The sequence below is a fragment of the Pogoniulus pusillus genome, chromosome 6 (assembly GCF_015220805.1).
Source record: "Pogoniulus pusillus isolate bPogPus1 chromosome 6, bPogPus1.pri, whole genome shotgun sequence".
Lineage (NCBI taxonomy): Eukaryota > Metazoa > Chordata > Aves > Piciformes > Lybiidae > Pogoniulus > Pogoniulus pusillus.
Genome location: NC_087269.1, coordinates 20,020,354 through 20,040,217, shown reverse-complemented (window position 1 = coordinate 20,040,217; position 19,864 = coordinate 20,020,354). Strand labels below are relative to the sequence as shown.

The window sequence follows — 19,864 nt, the reverse complement described above, 5'->3', positions numbered from 1 at the left end:
TTGAGGGACTGACTGCTCCATCTCTCACCCTAGCACCTTCCTTTGTATCCAGGGCAGCTCCAGGGGAAAAGCACCACCTGGAAATACATGGGGAGATGACTGAGAGCTTCTGGGTCAGTATTAAAGGCAGAGTAGGGGCAGGTGACATTATAGTGGGTGGTCTGCTACAGGATGCCTGGCTGGGAAGAGCAAGAGGATGAGGCCCTCTACAGACAGGTAAGAGCAGCCACACATTCACATGCCCTGGTCCTCACAGGGAACTTCAACCATCCATTATCTGTTGAAGGGACAGCACAGCAGAGGACAAGCAGTCCAGGATGTTCATAGAATATGTTGATGACAGTTTCTTTCTCCAAGTGGTTGAGAAGCCAACAATGAAAGGTTCTATGTTGGACTTTGTTCTCACCAACAACCTGAAAATGCTGAAACTCATGGGGAGCCTTGGCTGTAGTGATCATGAGATGCTACAGATCAGGATCTTTAGGGCAACAAGGATGGTGAGCAGCAAGCTTGCTACCCTGGACTTTGAAAGAGCAGACATTGATCTCTTCAGAAACCTGTTAGGAGGAACACTGTGGGATGAGGTCCTGGAGGGGGAAGAGGCCCAAGAGAAATGGTTAACATTCAAAGATTACCTCCTCTAGGTTCAGGAGTGTTCCAATAAAAAAGGGATGCAAAAAGACCAAGTGGTCTGTGTGGATGAAGAAGTTGCTCCTGGATACACTGACCAAGGAGGCCTACAGAACATAGAAGAATAGACAGGCATCTTGGAAGAAATAAATAAGTTGTCTGAGTAGCCAGTGATAAATTCAGGAAAGCTAAAGCCTAGAGCTAAATTTAGCCAGGAACACAAGAAGAAAATCTTCTATGGGTGTGTCAATGATAAAAGCCTAGGGAAGAAGTGGGCTCACTTCAGAAGGAAACGGGACCTAGTCAGTCACTCAGCAGGAGAAGGCTGAGGTACTCAATGACATTTTTTGCCTTAGTATCCACTAGCAAGAGCTCTAACCACACACTCAGGTTACAGAAGATAAAGATAACAGAAAATAGAGAAGAACTCGGAGAATCAAGAAACCCCCACTGTAAGGGTACAAGTCCTTGGGACCTAATGAGATGCATCTACAGGAATATGGGGAACTGGCAAATTAAGCTGCTAAGACACTTTTCATCTCATTTGAAAAGTCATAGAAAAGTTGAAGTTCCCACCAACTGGAAAAAGGCAAACATGACCCCTATTTAAAACCCAACCAACCAACCAACCAACCAGAAAACCCAGAGAACTACATCCCACTCAGTTTCACTTTGCACCTAGCATGGAGCAGATCATAGTGCAGATCCTCCTGGAAATTCTGCTAAGGCATATGCAAAACAAGGTGTTTGGTGCAGCCAGCATGGTTTCACCAAGGGCAAATTTTGCCTGCTGAATTTGCTGGCCTTCTACGACTGGGTAATAGCATTGATAGACAACAGAACAACAACTGTTGTCATCTCCCTGGACTTCACTGTCACAAACAACATACTGGTCTTGAAATTGGAAAGACATGGGTTTGATGGGTGGACCACTTGGTAGTTAAGGAATTAGCCTGATAATTGCACTCAGAGAGTGAGGTCAATGTATCTAAGTGGGAAAAAGAGGCTAGTGGTGTTCCTCAGGGATGGCTACTGGGACCAGTGTTCTTTAACATCTTTGTCAGTGACATGGACAGTGGTCTTGAGTGCACCCTCAGCAAGTCTGTCAATGATACCAAGCTGTATGGTGCAGCTGACGTGATGGAGGGAAGGGACACCATCCAGAAGGATATTGACAGGCTTGAGTGATGGGCCAATGTCAACTTTATGAAGTTCAAAGCCAAGGGCAAGGTCCTGCAGCAAATAAAGAATAAAAAAAATAACAGTATAGATTGCCTACCGTTGCTAAAATGAGCAGTTACAGGCATATTACACTTCATGTGTCATGCCATAACATATTTACTCATACAACATCCAATCTCAAAGACTAATAGGACAGTATTTGATTGTAACAAATTCTTTATTGTTTCAATTCCAGGCATTAGCTGTTTTTCACAAATAAAGGGAGGCCTTAGAGGACAAAGCAACTGGCCTAGAGTCAAAACAATGACTGAGGCAAAGCAGGGTAGACTTAGGTCTCCCTAAACAGTGCTTTATCCACAGGACTTCCTTAGGTTCTCTTAATCTCTATGTTCTATTCTTAATCTGGAGCACATCAATAGCAAGAACATAAGCGAAAAGGCCATGATAATATATGGTGGTTTTCATTTCTTATTCTGATGGTAGCAGTTCATGGTATTCACAGAATTCTACAATATCAAGTTGGGAGGCACCTCGAGGACCATCTAGCCCAGCCTTGCAGTGTAAGAATATAGTTTAAATGAGAGGCCCTATCAAGCTGGGCCTTGAGACTGTCTAATGTAGGGGGATCCACCACCTCCCTTGGGAGTTTATTCCAATGTCTAATATTTCAAATGGTGGCATCCAGACTGAATCTCCCCAGCAGCAACTTGTGCCCATTACCCCTTGTGTTTACCAAGCGACTCTCTTTGTAAAAAGAAGTCACTGCGTATCTCAGCAACCTCGGTAGAAAAGTTATCTCCATAGACTGTAAACTCTTTATGACTTCCTCTACCAACTTCACTTCTGATTTGTGTTTTGATAAACAAGAGATGCTGGGAGACAGTGTTGTCTTATCACAGAGATAAGCTAGGAAACTGCCATAGACACTCAGACTGGAGAGGTTTGTCCTCTATCTATCCAACAAAACATGCTTGGGGGTGGAGACAAAGGACAATTCTCCATACAGGCATTTTATTTTCTTATTATCCTCATGATACCAGAAGCAGAGCATAATCCACTTGCCTGGCAATAGCCAACTCACAGGGAATGACCAGTTCACAGTTGGTCCTGCTACAAGGACACATGGCCGAGAGAAGCCACACTGAAATTACTGGGAAGCAATGGTTGCACCTTGTACTGCCAGGGCCTCCACTGTTAGCTCTGTCACAGGTTATTAATGAACCTGCACATATACTACACTTCCTAGCTGAGGTGTAATGGTCTTTTTATAGATTTCTCAGAGCTGAGTTAATTTAAAAGGAGATCACATTCATTTCTCAACTCCCACCAGATTCATTTGCTTATTTGATTAAACCTGCCAATACAGTACGACTAGATATCCATTTCCACTTGGATATGTTATAGCACTTTGGAAGTTTAGAGAGAACATTTTGGCTGCAAAGGGAGGGCAAACAGTCTCTCCTGCAACTCCAGCCACTCTCAAAGTAGTGCTGAAACTTATCAGTTTTATTCTTTCAGGACACTGTCCTCCCAAAAGTTTATTCATATCACTTACAATTATTATTAAAGCCCCTGCTAGGGAGAGAACATTGTGAGCTCTCTCTCCTTACTACCAACTTTTTAAAGCCAAGAAAGACAAGAGGACAATCCTATTTATGTGGTCCAGAGTCCATTCCATTTTCTCATGTAGCACCTACCATATCTAGAACTGAAAATGCAGCCTTGAGAATCATGTATACAGTGCCCACCTGCTGTAATGTTTGTCTTACATGCCTTTACTCTTGGTTAAAAACATTGATTACATCAGAGCTGCAAAACATGCCTTTCAGACTTCTATTTCACTGTCTACACTGTGGAACTGCTGAAAATAAAGTTACTAAGTCACTGGCAAACCACTAAACCAGGTAACTGTTAAAGTAGCAAAATGAGAGCCTGTCTGCTACTACAAGTAGTAAAATGTGAAGTTAAATGTTTCTATGTAGATTAAATATTTGATTCCATATCTGCAATGAAAATGTGTTATTTTTTAGGTCACTAAAATTTACTACATTGTTGTGGAAGGCTGACTCAAAACAACTTTTGAGAGAATACATGAGTGGAAGAGTGTAAACAGTGAATTATTCTCAACAGTTTCATCAGGAAACAAGAATTTATCTCCTCATTCTCTTGATTATTTGCTGGGAAGCATTTGCAAGTCACTTCCTTTCTCTGTACAAAAACATGAAGATAATAGGGGAAAAAATAAGGCCTGCCTTGTTTTAGCTTTTCAGTAGGGTAAACCACAAAATGAAGAACTGTTAACCGTTGCAGAAAAGCAACTCATGTCGTTGTGTTTTGGTTTGGTTTTTTTTCCAATAAACCCAGCACTTTTTTCCTGCCATTTCTCTGTTCTGGTCAGGTTTCACCTAGCACAGCAAGACAGGTTTGAAGACCAGAGGCAGCAGACACACCTCAGAAAATCAGTGAAAAACATCAAGAGTGACAGATTTAGAATAAATCCCACAGAAAAGCTAGAAAACAGTGGGTTTGTTTAGTCTAAAGTGACTGAAGTCGGGATTTCAGATAGTCTCACAGTATGCTAATGGCTGTCACTAAGAAATAAGTTTCACAAAAGATGCATGTAGGCTTCAGGAGAGAGTTTTTGCTGTTGGTGCTGACTGAAGATGCTGAATAGAAAGCTTGTGTTGTACAATCTTTCATTAGAAGTTTAAGACCCTACGGTAGTCATCAGTCTGAGAGCTGGGGTCGGAGTGGCTGGAGAGCAGCCAGACAGAGAGGGATCTGGGGGTGCTGATTGATACCCGCCTGAACATGAGCCAGCAGTGTGCCCAGGTGGCCAAGAGAGCCAGTGGCATACTGGCCTGCATCAGGAATGGTGTGGTCAGCAGGAGCAGGGAGGTCATTCTGCCCCTGTACTCTGCACTGGTTAGACCACACCTTGAGTCCTGTGTTCAGTTCTGGGCCCCCCAGTTTAGGAGGGACATCGAAATGCTTGAGCATGTCCAGAGAAGGGCGACGAGGCTGGTGAGAGGCCTTGAGCACAGCCCTACGAGGAGAGGCTGAGGGAGCTGGGATTGATTAGCCTGGAGAAGAGGAGGCTCAGGGGTGACCTTATTGCTGTCTACAACTACCTGAAGGGTGGTTGTGGCCAGGAGGAGGTTGCTCTCTTCTCTCAGGTGGCCAGCGCCAGAACGAGAGGACACAGCCTCAGGCTGCACCAGGGGAGATTTAGGCTGGAGGTGAGGAGAAAGTTCTTCACTGACAGAGTCATTGGACACTGGAATGGGCTGCCCAGGGAGGTGGTGGAGTCGCCGTCCCTGGAGCTGTTCAAGGCAGGATTGGACGTGGCACTTGGTGCCATGGTCTAGCCTTGAGCTCTGTGGTAAAGGGTTGGACTTGATGATCTGTGAGGTCTCTCCCAACCCTGATGATACTGTGATACTTGGTCTGAGCACAGGAGCTGGAGAAGATAACTTCTTGAGGCAATTGTGACAACCTCCTATCTACATTTCAGCACTTAAGCAGCATCTCTTTTTTAAAAAGATAATAAAAATATTCACATGAATCATTACCTTCCACTTGTGCTCTGTTGTCTGCTGTTGCTCCTTAGCCCTAAGGAAATGAGTGTATTGCCACAGAAGACGCATTGACCAACACAGCCAGATGTCTGACAGTACACTTCAGATATTTCAGCCAGCAAGAACAGTAAAACATGTCCAAACCTAGTGCATTGTATGTCTTTCTAGATACAACAACACAGTAATCCAAATTCAAAACAAAAATCCCTTCACAATGGTTTTCGCACAGTCTGGATAACAACTCTCTGCATACAGGTCCTGAACATTTGTGTTATGTTTAGGTGGGGAAAAAAAATAGGAAATAATCAGTATTCCATGAAATCTCAATTCTTGCTGCAGCTGTGATATACTGTAAGCAAAAGGTCTCAAAATGTATAGCTCAAACTGTCAAACAGAACTGAAACCAAAGGTTTACTTCTAGACGTGGAAATAAACCAGAGGGTCTGGTTAGCTGGAGTGGGATCTGAAAGACAGGAATTCTTTCTACAAATAATTCATACTGCATTTGTCTTCAGGTGAAAACTGTGTAGAAGATTGAGCAAATTAATACCAGGTAAAACAACATCAGCCAGAGAACCTTTAAGCTCAGCATACTAATGAACAGAAATACCAAACAGTATCTAAAGAGCATCCAGGCAGTTAGTGTTTCTACAATAATCATCAATATGTTTGCCTGTAGAAAAAGATTAGTAGTCTGAAACCTGTGTGTACCAAGTTTTCAGCTGGCTTCCTGAACAAGTTGCCTTGATTCTGTGTGCCTCAGTTTGCAGACTGTAATTATATGTATGTGAATTCATCACTCTTGCAAAACTATTCCTGGAGACCTCTGTACGAGATATTCTAGATGAGGTCAGAAAGACTCATAAATCTTTAGTTAGGGATCACAGACTCACAGAAACATTCCAGTTGGAAAAGACCCCCAGGATCCTCAAGTCCAACCATTGTCCTTACTTTGCAAAGTTCACTCTTACACCATATCCTCAAGCACCACATCCAAACAACTTTTAAACACATCCAGGATTGGTGACTCAATCACCCCCCTGAGCAGCCCATTCCAATGCCTGACCACTCTTACTGTGAATAGATGTTTCCTTATGTCCAGTCTAAACCTACCCAGTCACAACTTGAGGCCATTCCCTCTTGTTCTATCACTATTTACCTCTGAGAAGAGACCAGTAACAGCCTCCCCACAATGTCCTTTCAGGTAGCTGTAGACAGTGATGAGGTCTCCCCTCAGCCTCCTCTTCATCAACTAACCAGCCCCAGCTACCTCAGTTGTTCATAAGATTTATTTCACAGGTCCTTCACCAGCTCCATTGCCCTCCTCTGCACTCACTCCAGCACCTTCACATCCCTCTTGTAATGGGGTGCCCAAAAGGGAACACAATATTTGAGATGTGATCTCAAGTAAAAGGGGGCAGTTACCTCCCTATCCCTGCTGGACACAGTACTTCTAATACAAGCCAGGATGTCATTTGCCTTCCTTGCTGCCCAGGCACATTGCTTGCTCATATTGAGTTGTTCGTCTGTTACAACCCCCAGGTGCCTTTCTGCCAGACAGCTTTCCAGCCACACTTCTCCAAGTCTGTAGCTTTGTTTGGGGTTGATGTGGCCCAAGCACTAGACCTGGCATTTGGCCTTATCGAAGCTCACACCACTGACATTGGCCCATGGATCCAATCTATCCAAGTCCCTTTATAGAGCCTCCCTACTCTCCTGCAGATCAGCACTGCCACCCAACTTGATAGAGTATACTTAACTGTTCTCTCTAATGCCTCTTCAATTTTTAAGTCAGCACACTATTAACCACTTGGAAGAGAGTTAGCAATGTTAGCTTCAATAAGACTTTCCCATAGCACATTTAATTAAATAGCTAGTTGGTACACTTCAGCAAGTCTCAGGAACAATGAACTCAAGTTCTAGGTCTGGTAAGATGACAGGCTGAAAACTTTTATGTCCATCTGGACACTATATGTAGGAAAAAAGACAACAAAGAATATAAAACAAGCTTAAGACGAAAGAGCACATCTCATTTCATGCAGATTAGGAAGTTTTCCTGTTTCAAGCAAGTGATGTGGTAACAGAGAGCAGAAACACTGCAGGGGTCCATGCTGCCTTTACAATTTTCTCACTGCTAGAGCCTGGAATTAGAGCAACAAGTAACAAGACTCTGTTGACAGTAAATATAAGCCAAAGGTTGTATAGACAGCAGATGTTATCAAATCTTCATGTGTCAGCTTCAGTTGTTTACAGATTAAAGTCAGCAGGCAATTTAACATATAAAAAGCAGTTCATTGAAGTGGCACCAACAGTCTCACAAAGGGAAGAGCTGCTTAAGCTTCTCAGATGATGTAATTGTTACACATTAAAAACCTCTGTGAAGCTACCCTCTGCATAGACATATTCCATAGGTTCCTGGCTTTATATATGGGCAGTTACACACTGCTTTGCTGAAACTCAGCAGCCTCATTTCTAGTTTTGGCCCCACATTCATGTCCTGCAAGGTGGCATCCCACACCAATCAAGAAACTGCGTGGCCATGTCTGGAGGACAAGGTCCAACATCACACAAAGCAGTGTTTGCTCCCTTAGGTACTAATGACAACGGAAAGCATTCAGCACTTTGGGGTGCAAAGTATTAGTTTTATGGGAAGAAATAAACTGTTCTTCTCATTTTTAATTGAAAAGTATGTTTCCAAGTCACAGGAATTGAACACTGAAGGAATACAACTTTTGATTAAACAGGTTTTTTTTTAATAACATGCTTCAATAAAAGAATTGGAACTAGTTTTGCTTAGCAACTATATGGTATCTTTGAAAATCAGTCCAAAAACAAGACAGTACTTCAGACAAGAGACTGAACATATGATCAAGCCTTTGAAATGTTATCAATTAATTTCTTTCCTCTTCAGAGCAGAAGTAGTAGAGACCATAGAGGTTAATAGTATCTTCCCATCAGCTAACATGGAAGCAGCTCTGCTGTGTTAGGTCAAAGGTCAGTGTTTGCTTTCATTGACAAAACTAGGCACAGACAGATTTTCTAGACAAGTGACAACTGACCAGGTACCTTCCACATAATACTTATCTTAAAATCAATCTCTCAAATTTTCAAATGTCGAGTTATCTTTTGGATTTCAGTAAAAACTACCAAAGAAAAGTCTCCTACATGCCTCAAGACATACCCTCCAAATGTCACCCTTGTTAGCCATAAGTCCATGTGAAAAAAGAAGAAAGCACATTTGGGTGCACACCAAGTGGAGACCCTTGCAGGTAATATTCTTCACTCTACTGACTGACAGAATCCAATTAACTTTTCCCTGCATTTTAGAAGAGACATGAATTTATCTTTTATTGCCTTTGTTATGTCTAGGGTTTTCAAAAAGGACACAGAAGGCTCAGAACAACCTCAAGTCTTATTTTGCTACTGTGATTATCATGTGAACCAATAACCTTGTTGAAATGAGGAACAAGTTCACATACTAAATTCATATACATTCCTACCCAACACAGGCTGTACTTACAGTGCTTAGGTCCCAGTACACAAAGGAAAGAACTGTTTCTTACATGAAGGAAAGTGTGCAAAATAATAAGCACACAAGTTTATTTATACAGATACTTTCTCATCTGAGGACTGCATAACTCTAAAATACTGCAACTGTGCTACTGTGTAACACTCTCCCACCAGCCTCAGGTTCCATTCTCGTCCAGGCTAGTAGGAGCTGACTGTACCAGTGAGCGAGGTTTTTTAGTTCCATTCCAATTCCTACCAGCAATCATACCCTTCTCCCACCTTCATGTTTCAGTGCACAGTCAGTCACCAAATATAAAAGACAAGGTAAGAGGGCAATTTAGCATTCCTGACCAGGAGTCTGGTACTTTCTAGTCAGTAGGATAATTCTACAGGAACAGATGTAGGTGGGTAACTGAGAATGACAACACTCAAACTCCATTCTGGCCTTAAACAAAATAAATATCCCCAAATTCCCATCCCCAGATAACCAGCCTCACTCAGGCAGACCAACTCTTCAGCCAGCCACTTCTTCTAAGATATCAGAATCTGTTAATCAGCCCTATCTGTACCTAATGTGCTAGAAGCCTACCAAGGCAAAAAGCTGCTAGGGCAAATGCAATAACCCAAAACATACTGTTATCAGCGCCCTCGTCCCCAGCCACACCTCTCCTCCCACATGTGCTGAAAGCATTCTCACCACAGAGCAGGGCTAGTTAAAGCTCATGGTCAGAAGGCCACTGCAACAGTAGCCTGAGCCATTCTCTAAAGCCATATTACAAAGACTTTTGTGAATTGACACGGGAGAAAATCAATGAAAAAACCTCCACTGAGCCTTTAGAAATAACATGGTGCAAAAGCAGAACAGGCAACCCCAATCAGGGGCTTCTCTATCTGCTTTATAAATCTTGGAGTATCTGAAAAGCACTGAAAAATGAACTTAATGCTTCAAAGGGACCTACACCAAGCACCATCGAACAAATGAGTTTCAGCAGCATCATACAAAGCCAAACTTGTTCCCAATTAAGAATAAAAATCACAACTTGGCACTTCAGGCCTTCCCTCACAGTGACTGACCAGAATATATAACATAGACTTTTCACTGCACTGATCATATTAGTGCCAACAGCAGAGTTGTATTAAGCTTGAGATTTTTTAAGTTTTATGAGCTTCATGAAACAAATTTCAACTAGAAGAAAATTTTATACTATTGCACAGGATTGACTTAAAAATATAGTTCTAAAATATGACAAAAATCATGGCAAGGCCACTAATGGGATACCCTTGAAAGAAGGCCTCATAAGATGTAATGGCTACAGGCTCCACAGATAAAGTGCTGTTTAACATATATATCTACCTCAATCATACCAATTCTCAGAGAATGGTGGTGTTTCACCAATGCTGGCAGGTTTACCCCAATGTCCAATGTGGACACAAACATACTTTGTTCTTTCAAGCCTGAACTTAATATGCTAACTGAAGCTCTACCCAAAAAGAGTAAATATAATTTCACTTAAGTGAATGAAATGTCTGGATTTATGCCAGGAATTAGGACAAATGGGTTTTTGTAATCCCCACTCTAAGCCTCCCTTCCTCGGTAGGTTAAACTCAGGAGCAAACGAAAAAGCCCATGGTACTTCCAATCAAAAATTCAGGGCTATTTTGCTCAAAGTTAGGGTTTGCTGGTTTTTCTCTTTCTTTTCTTTTTTTCTTTTCTGAGCCTGTCTCTAGAAGAAGAGTAAAGTACTTTCAGCAGAATCTGTGTTAAGTATCAAAATACTTAGATACACCTTTACCTGACCCTCCCTACTCCTGACATAGAATCATAGAATCAGCCAGGTTGGAAGAGACCTCCAAGATCATCCAATCCAACCTAGCACCCAGCCCTAACCAATCAACTAGACCATGGCACTAAGTGCCTCATCCAGTCTTTTCTTGAAGACCCCCAGGGACGGTGCCTCCACCACCTCCCTGGGCAGCCCATTCCAATGGGAAATCACTTTCTCTGTGAAGAACTTCTTCCTAATATCCAGCCTATACCTACCCTGGCACAACTTGAGACTGTGTCCCCTTGTTCTATTGCTGGTTTCCTGGGAGAAGAGGCCACCCCCCACCTGGCTACAATGCCCCTTCATCTCTCTTGAAACAGAGAATTCATTTCAGTACTATCTCTCTCTCTAATATAACTGATACTGCTAATACCTCAGACTACCACACTTTTCATCTATTTTTATATTGCTTCCTTAACTTCACAAAATTTATGCATCCTGATAAACTTCACCCTGATAAAACTGTAATGCTGACAGCAGCTTCATATTCACAAGTTCTAAAGACTTTGTTTTGTCTCTGTCTCAAAATCAAAACACATTTGCTAAGTTACAACAAATTTTGGACTCACGCTTTCAGTATAACAACTGTGAGTGAGCATATTGGCTTTTCCAAAGTTTTACACAATAGTTTCCCCCCCCCCCCCCCCCCCCCCCCCCCAGGAAATCAGAGGATTTTTAAAAGTAAGTATTTTCATCTGTTAAAAAGTTAAAATATTTAAGATTTCATTTTACAGATTTGAAGCACATCAATGCTTTTGAACACTAGCCTCAAAAAAAAACCAAAACCACAACACTTTCTGCAGAGAAAAGCTACACTTCTTTGAAATACTCACTTGACCCATTCTTAGAGCTCCTGACTCCAAACTACTAACTTTTGCCACAGCAAACCAGATGTTGAGGGCTGGTCCCAACAGGTAAATCCATGCAAAAAGCCACCTTGGGAGTAGCTGACACACCATATGAAGACACGAAAATTAAAAGCAGCTTTAGGTTTGTCAGATATACTGTCCCTTTGCTTCCTACACCAGTCTATTCTGGACTGCGGGATGCTTTCAGAAAGTATGCATGTCTTCCGAAGGACAGAACAGAAGAGGAAAGACTGTGTCAAGTAATCCTGTTACCACAGTAGCAATCTTTCTGAGAAAGAAAGAACCACTCCCCCTCACATCAAACTTCACTTGCTAGTGGAGGAAAAAAATAAACAATGAGTTGTGTTTTAAGCATAAGATCACATCCAGAGACAGCTTGCAGGGTAGGGTTTTCTGTGGCTTCTTGTCTGTTTTGATTGCTGTTTTGGGGGTTGGTTGGGTTGGGGCTTTTCATGAACCATAAAAGAAGACACGGCACTTTCCGAAGGACTGGACACTGAACACTGGACACACGGGAAAACAGCTTTGTTTCCCTTTCAACTTTGTCCTGCTCTGGCAGGATTTGAGAGCGGCGCAGCTTAGCACGGGCTGCAGATGCCGGCTCCGTGCTGCGCTGGCCGGGGCTGGGGGAGGCATCCCACAGCCGCCGCGGCCCCCGCGCCGGATTGAATCGCGCCGCAAGGACAGGAGACAAGCGGGGAAGGAGATGTACCGGCGCCCCAGTTCCCCTGCCACCTTTGAGGGATCGGTTAGTTACCTCTGGGCTCCTTAGGACAATCTTTGCAGCAACATAGTCCCATGGCAGGTGACAGTGTCCCTCGCAGCCGAGACCAGCCCGCTCCCTGCCAGGCGGAGCCGCCCCCAGCATCCCGGGCAGCGGGGCGGGCAGTGGGGCCGCCGAGCTCGGGCTCCCAACAGGCTGCGCAGGGGCCAAATCCGCAGGCTGGTGCCCCTCGGGCTCGCTGCCTTTGTCACCTGTGTTTCCAGCCGGCCTTGGGGTAGACGAGCGCTTCACGGCTCTTTGCCCGTTAAACTTCACCAGCTTATTAATTATAGTTGCTGCTTTGAAGAGTGAAAGCCGACAGAGGCTGCTTGGCGTGAGCGGCAGATGCTTGCTCTAAGGTGGCCGGAGGGCACCAGATACCAAAGGTAAATCTTCAACGTGCACAGTAAGATACTAGAAAGACCATTTCAACTCTTGCAAAATTAAGTCAGCACAGAACAGGGTCATACCATATGTTCTCCTTCCCCCTACTCGGCAAGAGTAAACACTTAACCGCGTATCTTTGGGAGTCACTGCAGAGATTGCAGGAGTTACAGGGACCTTGCATTCTTGCAAAGGTCAGCACTGGTCTAGCAATATTCAAAAGGCTTGTTTAAACACTTACTTTTAATTGCATTAACCTAACTAAATCACTAGCCACAAAGACAAGATAAGCGTTTTGTTTTGGGATAAGGAAAGAACAACAACCCTAGGACAGATATTTGCTGGTTCTCTGATCACTCAGTGTTTGCTTTCTATACCCTACAGCATTTAAACCAGCATGGACTCTGCTTATTGAAGACCCGCTGCTCAGAAGTCGGAATGCCCTGAGCATTGCAGCATAGTCACACAGCTTTGTTTCACACAGAACCTCCCAAGCAAATGAGTCTACCTTTGCAAAACTTGAATCAAGTGTTAAGAGACCAAAGGAAAAGGTCTTTTCCAGTTTGGCCACTGCAGGAAACAATGCTTTTTGATAGCTGTGTATAACGTACAAAAATTTGAGTGCTGGTAGGAGAGAGGCACAAAGAAGTTTGAGGCATGGGGCAACAGGGGTGGTAACAAGGAGTTGTATCTTTAAATATAAGCTAAAATATCAGAAACAGCCTGAACCTGAGACTTAGTGAGAATCTTGAACTCCTGCTTCCACACATATCCAAATCTCTTAAAATGTTTCAGAGTGGATTTCCAGGACAGAAACAGAATAGTAGATGGATGACTACTGCATCTCCCACCATCTAAAAAAAAAAAAAAAAAAAAGATTACAGTCATGTGCTACAGACATCTTCCTGCAGAGTAGCTGTTACTGCACATTTAAACCATGCTAGGTCAGTTCAGTAGTTATCACAAAAAACCCAAACCAAAACAAAATCCCACACAGGATGGAGGATGGACAGGGCAAAAAATCTTCCCCATCACCACCAAACATGCTAGAGGAACCTTCATATGTTCTTGCAGGAGAACAGAAGGATACAGCATTCTGGCTTTCCTGGTACTAACTTGTTGCTCTTGAAGAGAGGCATAAGAACTCATCACAATTGTTTACTTGAGCCTCTAAATTTGTCAAATAATGCTGACCACTGCATAAAAAAAAAAAAAATCTCTTGTGCAAAGTGCCTTCCCTAAGTAAAAGAGCCAGAGGATGATCTCAGAGAAGAAGCACATAAACCACCTGTTTGAGTGTCTGGATGCTCTCCTAGCAACACTTTTGCATTTCATACAAAGGAAGCTCTGGAGAGCCTCTTGGTTGAGGTAAGATTTCCACGTTCTGGAAAACTTGCACAAGGCATTTACTAATGATGCTGTCAGATCAGCGATAGATAAAACACGGAGAGAGCATCTTACACTCCAGCTGCTCCAGCCTGTCAGCCAGGTCAGTTCTGTATAGATTGTTACTGCAGAGCAACTTCCCAGACTACCTAAAAGCTGCTGTCATTTCAACATTCACGAAGGCTCAGAACTACTATGTGTATCACTTCACACTGACAGACAGAGGCTGCTGTGGTTTTAAACACACATGCTTCTTTTGAACAATAAAGCTGACAGCCTCAGTACAGCACGTCATGTTGGGGTTTTGTTGAGGTTGTTGTTTGGGTGTTGGCTTTTTGTTTGGGTTTGGTTTTTTTGCATTAGTCCTAAATTCCCTATTTTTCACTTTTTTTTTTTTCAAAATTACAAGAAGTTTGTCTTCTCTTTTGCTTATGTCAATTACATGAGGGAATTAGATGGTCCTAAATGAAAACAACCAAGATTCATTTACTGCAGTGTCGCAGAGGGGTATTCTGCTGCCTACACCGATTTGGCAGAGGGAAGAAATTAATTGGTGCAAGATAATATTCTATACAAATATATATTTATTAAACTCAATATTCTGAACTCTCACCATCCCCAACCACTGTAATTAATATTAAAAGGATTCTACACGGTCATGGAAACATTCTGGGATTAATATCCAAACATTAACTATTGTAATAACTAGCAAACAGTTCAAAATATAAACAGAGAGAGGATTTTTTCCCTGCAGCAAATATCGCTTGGGAGTCTATAAGCTGCTTGCCCAGCAAGGTGGGCTGGGAGCTCTTTCTGCTCTGTGGCAGAGGCAATAGGTATTACAGAGGCATTAAAACATTCACTTACAATTCTTATTAATTATCAATCACCCTCCGGGGCTATGTCACAGCCTATTACTAGTGTCCAAACTTCAGGGATGTCTTTGCCTGTGGACTTGGAGGCTGGAATCCTCCTGCTTCTGGGGAAATAGTCTCTGACCTTGTGCTGCTGATTTCTTCTGGATGCTCTGTCCATGGATTGTTAGGCAGGATCTCAGGTGCAGAGGCAGGATGTCGTGCTGTCTCAGCATGAAGTAACGCTGGCTAGCAGGCTCAACACATGCAGACAATTGGTGTCTGTTCCTGGTTACTCGGTGGCAGTGGCACTTACCAGGCAATGATAAAGCAGTGGGCATGCAAGGTGTGCACAGCTGCTTGGGAGTCTGTGTTCCGTAGGTAAAGGCTGGCAATACAGGAACTGATTCTGATAACTCACTACAGTGGTGTGCAAGTGTGCACAGCTGGCTGGGAGACTATGGGCTCCATATATATACAAGCAGGCTTAAATGAGCTCTGCAAGTGAATACACAGGCAGGCAAGCAATGCAGGGAGTCTGAGCAATTGGGAGAGTCCGAGCACGTTGTTTACCTGTGTACCCCCATTTATTGAATGTGGGCTGAGATTAACGGCCCCTTGGCCACTAGAATGACCAATCATGTTGGCAGTCAGCCAAACCTTATCATAATAGGCAAAAGCCACAGGCCTGGACTTCCCAAATATGGGGATCACATGGGCCTACACCAGGCAGGCATGAACTGAGCGTGTGGGAGCTTATACAACATGTTTACAAACAGGAGTCCTGGCAGACCAGACCTTATGGCACCAGGCCTATTGTGCCCCTTTTATCCATTTAATGTGTTTACCTCTGGTTTGGGCAGAAAAACATGTCCAGGCAGGGCAAGTGTGCTAGTTTGAAGCAGCGTAGAATGTTTTGGTGAGAAAAAGTAGATCATAGGCTATGAAAGGAAAACAATGGTGATGTCTCCTTCCCTCACAGTCTCGCTGAGATGTATGGGAACAAGAAGGGTAAACACTAGATAACACTCTCGGGCTGGGCTTTGACTGAGCTGCATCTCCCTAACCTCACCTTCCACTCACCTTTGCTTCTTAACCTCTTGGCTGAACCTCTATTCTTCCTTAGGATTGGGGTAAGCTTGAGAGGGGCAAGAGGAAGGTGCAGGGGTGGTTGAGAGCCCCTCCTGGGGACTCAGGTTTCTGGGAGGGGAGTTGTGTTTCTGTATTACTTTTACCTTGCATATTTCTGTATATAACTGTATATATTGTAAATATTTGCTTGTATATTGTGCTAGCTGTAAATAAATAGCTTCATTTATATTCCCAGAGCCCGGCTGAGTCTAGTTGGGTACTTCTAAAGTGTGAGGGGGCAGGGTACACCCAAACCATCACAGCAAGGCATAAATAAGCCTATTTTCGGGCTTATTTAGGAGACTAAACTTTTTTTTGATGTATCTAATGCAAGAAGAGTCTCTGTTGTCCTTACTGTGTGAGCATAAAGTGACATTACCTGAGAAAATTGCTACATGAAGCAGAATTAAAGAACACTTGGCCTATCCCTCATTTTTCTCTGGATGGCAGTAATAACTACAGTGAGGTTCAGCAATAAACCAAGCCAATGTTGATAGCTTTCAGAAAGCTATCCAAAGTTTGCTTATGCATGAACGATTCACATTTTCAGTTTCACAGAAAAATACAAGTTTTGGGTAAACCAAAGCAGTTCAACACTGGTTGAAAAAAAAAAACCAACAACTAAAACCCATCAACCCACAAACAAACAATTAGTAGAAGAAAATCTTCATTGTATTGGTGGCTTTGGTATATTTGCCTGCAAGTTTTGAGAGTGAAAAACTTAGGAGTACATTCAGGAAATACAAATCCCTGGGACTGGAAACAAACCAACCAATCTCAAAACCCAACAAAACCAACAAAAAACCCAACCCAAACCAACTGACCAACAAAAAAAAAAACCCACAAACAAAAACCCAAAACAAAAACGCACACTAAAAAAACAGCATTGTAGAGGGTTGCTCATTGATAATTCCACCAAACAAATGGAAGAGGGAATATAAGAATTATGCACCAGTTGGGATTAAGAACAGACACCTAGCCTTTAGTAAAATACTGTAACTACTATCACTTTCATAATACCTCTTTTATGACCTGAAGAAGTCCATATAAGCAATGAGCTTACACCACATGCATGCTGTACTTTCCTTCAATGGACTTCACAGCCCATTTGTCATTTTAGCTTTAGAGGGCACATGTGTTGTTTCTTAAAACACATGTCAGTGTCCATTCTTGAACACACTGCCAGTCCAAATACTGCCAGGCCAGCTGATTACACCCCCACAAACTCATCACCTTCGTTTCCTTTGGTGGGGGGAAGGGTGTTTGGGAGATGCAGAAGCCAGGTTTGTCATCCTATGGGTAATTCAAGATTCTTCAATTATTAAACCTTATTACGTTTCTCTTTTTAATGCAGTTAGCACTAGGAGGTCATCTCTGAATAGAGCCAATGCAGGTAAGATGGGGTCTGTCTACAATGAGAGTTTTTGGGTTGCTTTTGCACATAGGCAAAAGACTTTAGTGGACCATCTGTTGATGCAAAAAGTTCAGAGCTTCCTAAGCAAAACATAGGAATTTTAGGTTTAAGCTTCAATAAATGAAGAAAGTTTGGTTGTAAGTTCCTATATAAAACTTTAACCAAATCATGCTAAGGAGTAAACCACCAGGGCTTTCCTTTGAGAGTATTAGCAAGCTGTTATTAGGGTTCTGGCATTGAGGTACTAAGGAAGAATGAAAAATCTCTCATATAGTTAGCCTTACTCATTGGGAAAGTCCCTTAGTAATGAATCTTTTGCACCTGGCTCTGGTAAATCTGATGTCCTTGCTGTTCTGCCTTTGCCAGTAGAAAGGGTATGTGTGGTCTGATTAAAAGGACAGTGCTAAGATAGCTCTGACTGCTGTGCTTCCATTTCATTCGGAAGGAGGTGACATCTGCAAGTCTTAACTGTTTGCAGACCCTCAGGATTATGCAGAGAGATTCAAGAAAATACCTGGATTCTTACAGCCTGATAGACGTTGACAGAGGTGGTTAAGAAACAGCTTCTATTTCCAAAGTTGCTGAGACTGAAAGCAGAACTCTCTGATCACAACTGAAGGCAGAACTGTAGTTTTCAAGAGACAATAGACGTGATGTCCACAGATGTATTTATGACACCTTCCACAGACCCTCACCAGCTTCAGAAGAAGTGCTTGGGAGGGAAGTTTTCTCCTTCCAAGCATGATCATAGTCACAATATTTCCATTTCTACTTTCCATGTTCTCTGCTGTGATGCCTTTGGGTCACAGACCTAACCAGATGTAATATGCACTATTACATATTCTGCAGTGTCAGTAGCAAATTACACCGATGATCCATTTTCAAGACGTATGACAACACCAGCACAGAACTAAATTACTGAACCCCAGTCTGTCCACAAAACAGACCACAGGAAATTCAGCCTGGAAAAGCTGAACTCTCTCAGAAGGCATAATTTTCTCTCTTTGATTAATATATAAATCACACTGTCTCAAAGCAGAAACTTTATGGCCTCTATAAAGTAGGAGTATTCTCACACTAGCATAGCTAGAAGGCTGCTACTCTTTGTTGGCACTTATATTTGTGTTAGGAAAAGTCATCTTTCTCCATGTTGCACTAGTATGCTAGTACAGGCTTGCTTTTGGCATTAACCATACCAGTACAGCATTCCTAATGTAGATAAGTTTCTACATCACTCCAGTTAGCAGCTGTCAGAATACTAATAAATCCTTATATCAGAATCCACAACTTCAAATCTTGGGAAGCAACATCATTTGTACACAAAGAATGTGTGATTGGTTATAATAACTTTTCCTTGTGGCCTCGCGGACGCTCCCTTTTAACACTGTGTGCTTTTGATTTCATAGCTCTTACTTGTTATCTCAAATTCCTCCTCCTCCAAGTTTTCCTGAGTGTCAGAGAGTTGGCAATTAAAATAAAACTCCAGAATTAACAACGATGTTTCATCAGTTCAGTATGATATATTGCATCGTTGGTGTCATGTGAAAACATGGATATCAACATCATCTTAAGTGGACTTCAATTAGATGAGCAATGGTTTATGGATTTAGGATACGCTGCCTAATCCTGCAGTTACAAATGCTTCTATCTCTGGCTGAGATTCAAAGCCAGAATTTGAAAGAATGTGTATGCACTGAGCTGTGCACCTGCCAGAACAGAGAAGACACAAACTTGGTGAACATAAAGATTTAGAGTGTGTTAAAAGTTCTGTAATTACACTTGACCTGAACTTTATCTTCCTAATAGAGAAAATTATATTAATTTTAGTTGGAGTGCTGGAAGAAAATTGGGAAGATTAAGCTTATCAAGAATGTGCTGTGTTAAAGAAAATACAGTCATGCCTCAGAAAACTGCTTCACTGCTTTTGTAGAATGGTACCTTGAGCAGAGCCCCTGTGATGGGTACTGTAAAGATGCTATGAAGTTTAAGTTAAACTGATAAGAATAAAGTTATTGCAGTCATGGTAAATTCAAGAGACATTAGCCATGCTTCACTAAGTGTTCTTAACATTCACTGTTTTGAGGTCCTCTTAAAAATCTTGAAAATTAAATAGAAAATGTTAGTGAAGAATGCAGCATTTTTAAAGTGCTTGCAGTCATATGGAGTACTTTCAAGATCTGGCATTTTACACCTGTTTAGAAATGGGCTGCTGAAATAATAAAATCAAAGTAATTTCTGGTATTAATATGAACACAGAACTTGTGTTCTTCCCTGGTATGGTTCAGATCTGGTAATGTGGTGCAATGTAAATCTTAAAATGGTATGACACCTTCTGCA

General features: G+C 42.4%; 1 protein-coding gene across 7 annotated transcripts in view; it reads right to left on the bottom strand.

Annotated features, from left to right (window-relative positions):
- ARHGAP22 (Rho GTPase activating protein 22) overlaps positions 1-19,864 on the bottom strand; it is a 164,933-nt gene that overhangs the window by 106,588 nt on the left and 38,481 nt on the right. Inside the window, exon 1 of one of the 7 annotated variants that reach the window (XM_064144777.1) lies at positions 12,353-12,646. The exons of the other annotated variants lie outside the window; for them this stretch is intronic. Within the exon in view, the coding sequence (XP_064000847.1) occupies positions 12,353-12,395 (43 nt within the window). The 5' untranslated portion in view covers positions 12,396-12,646. Of the gene's footprint in view, positions 1-12,352; positions 12,647-19,864 lie in introns of those variants that run through there. 7 annotated transcript variants of the gene reach the window in all.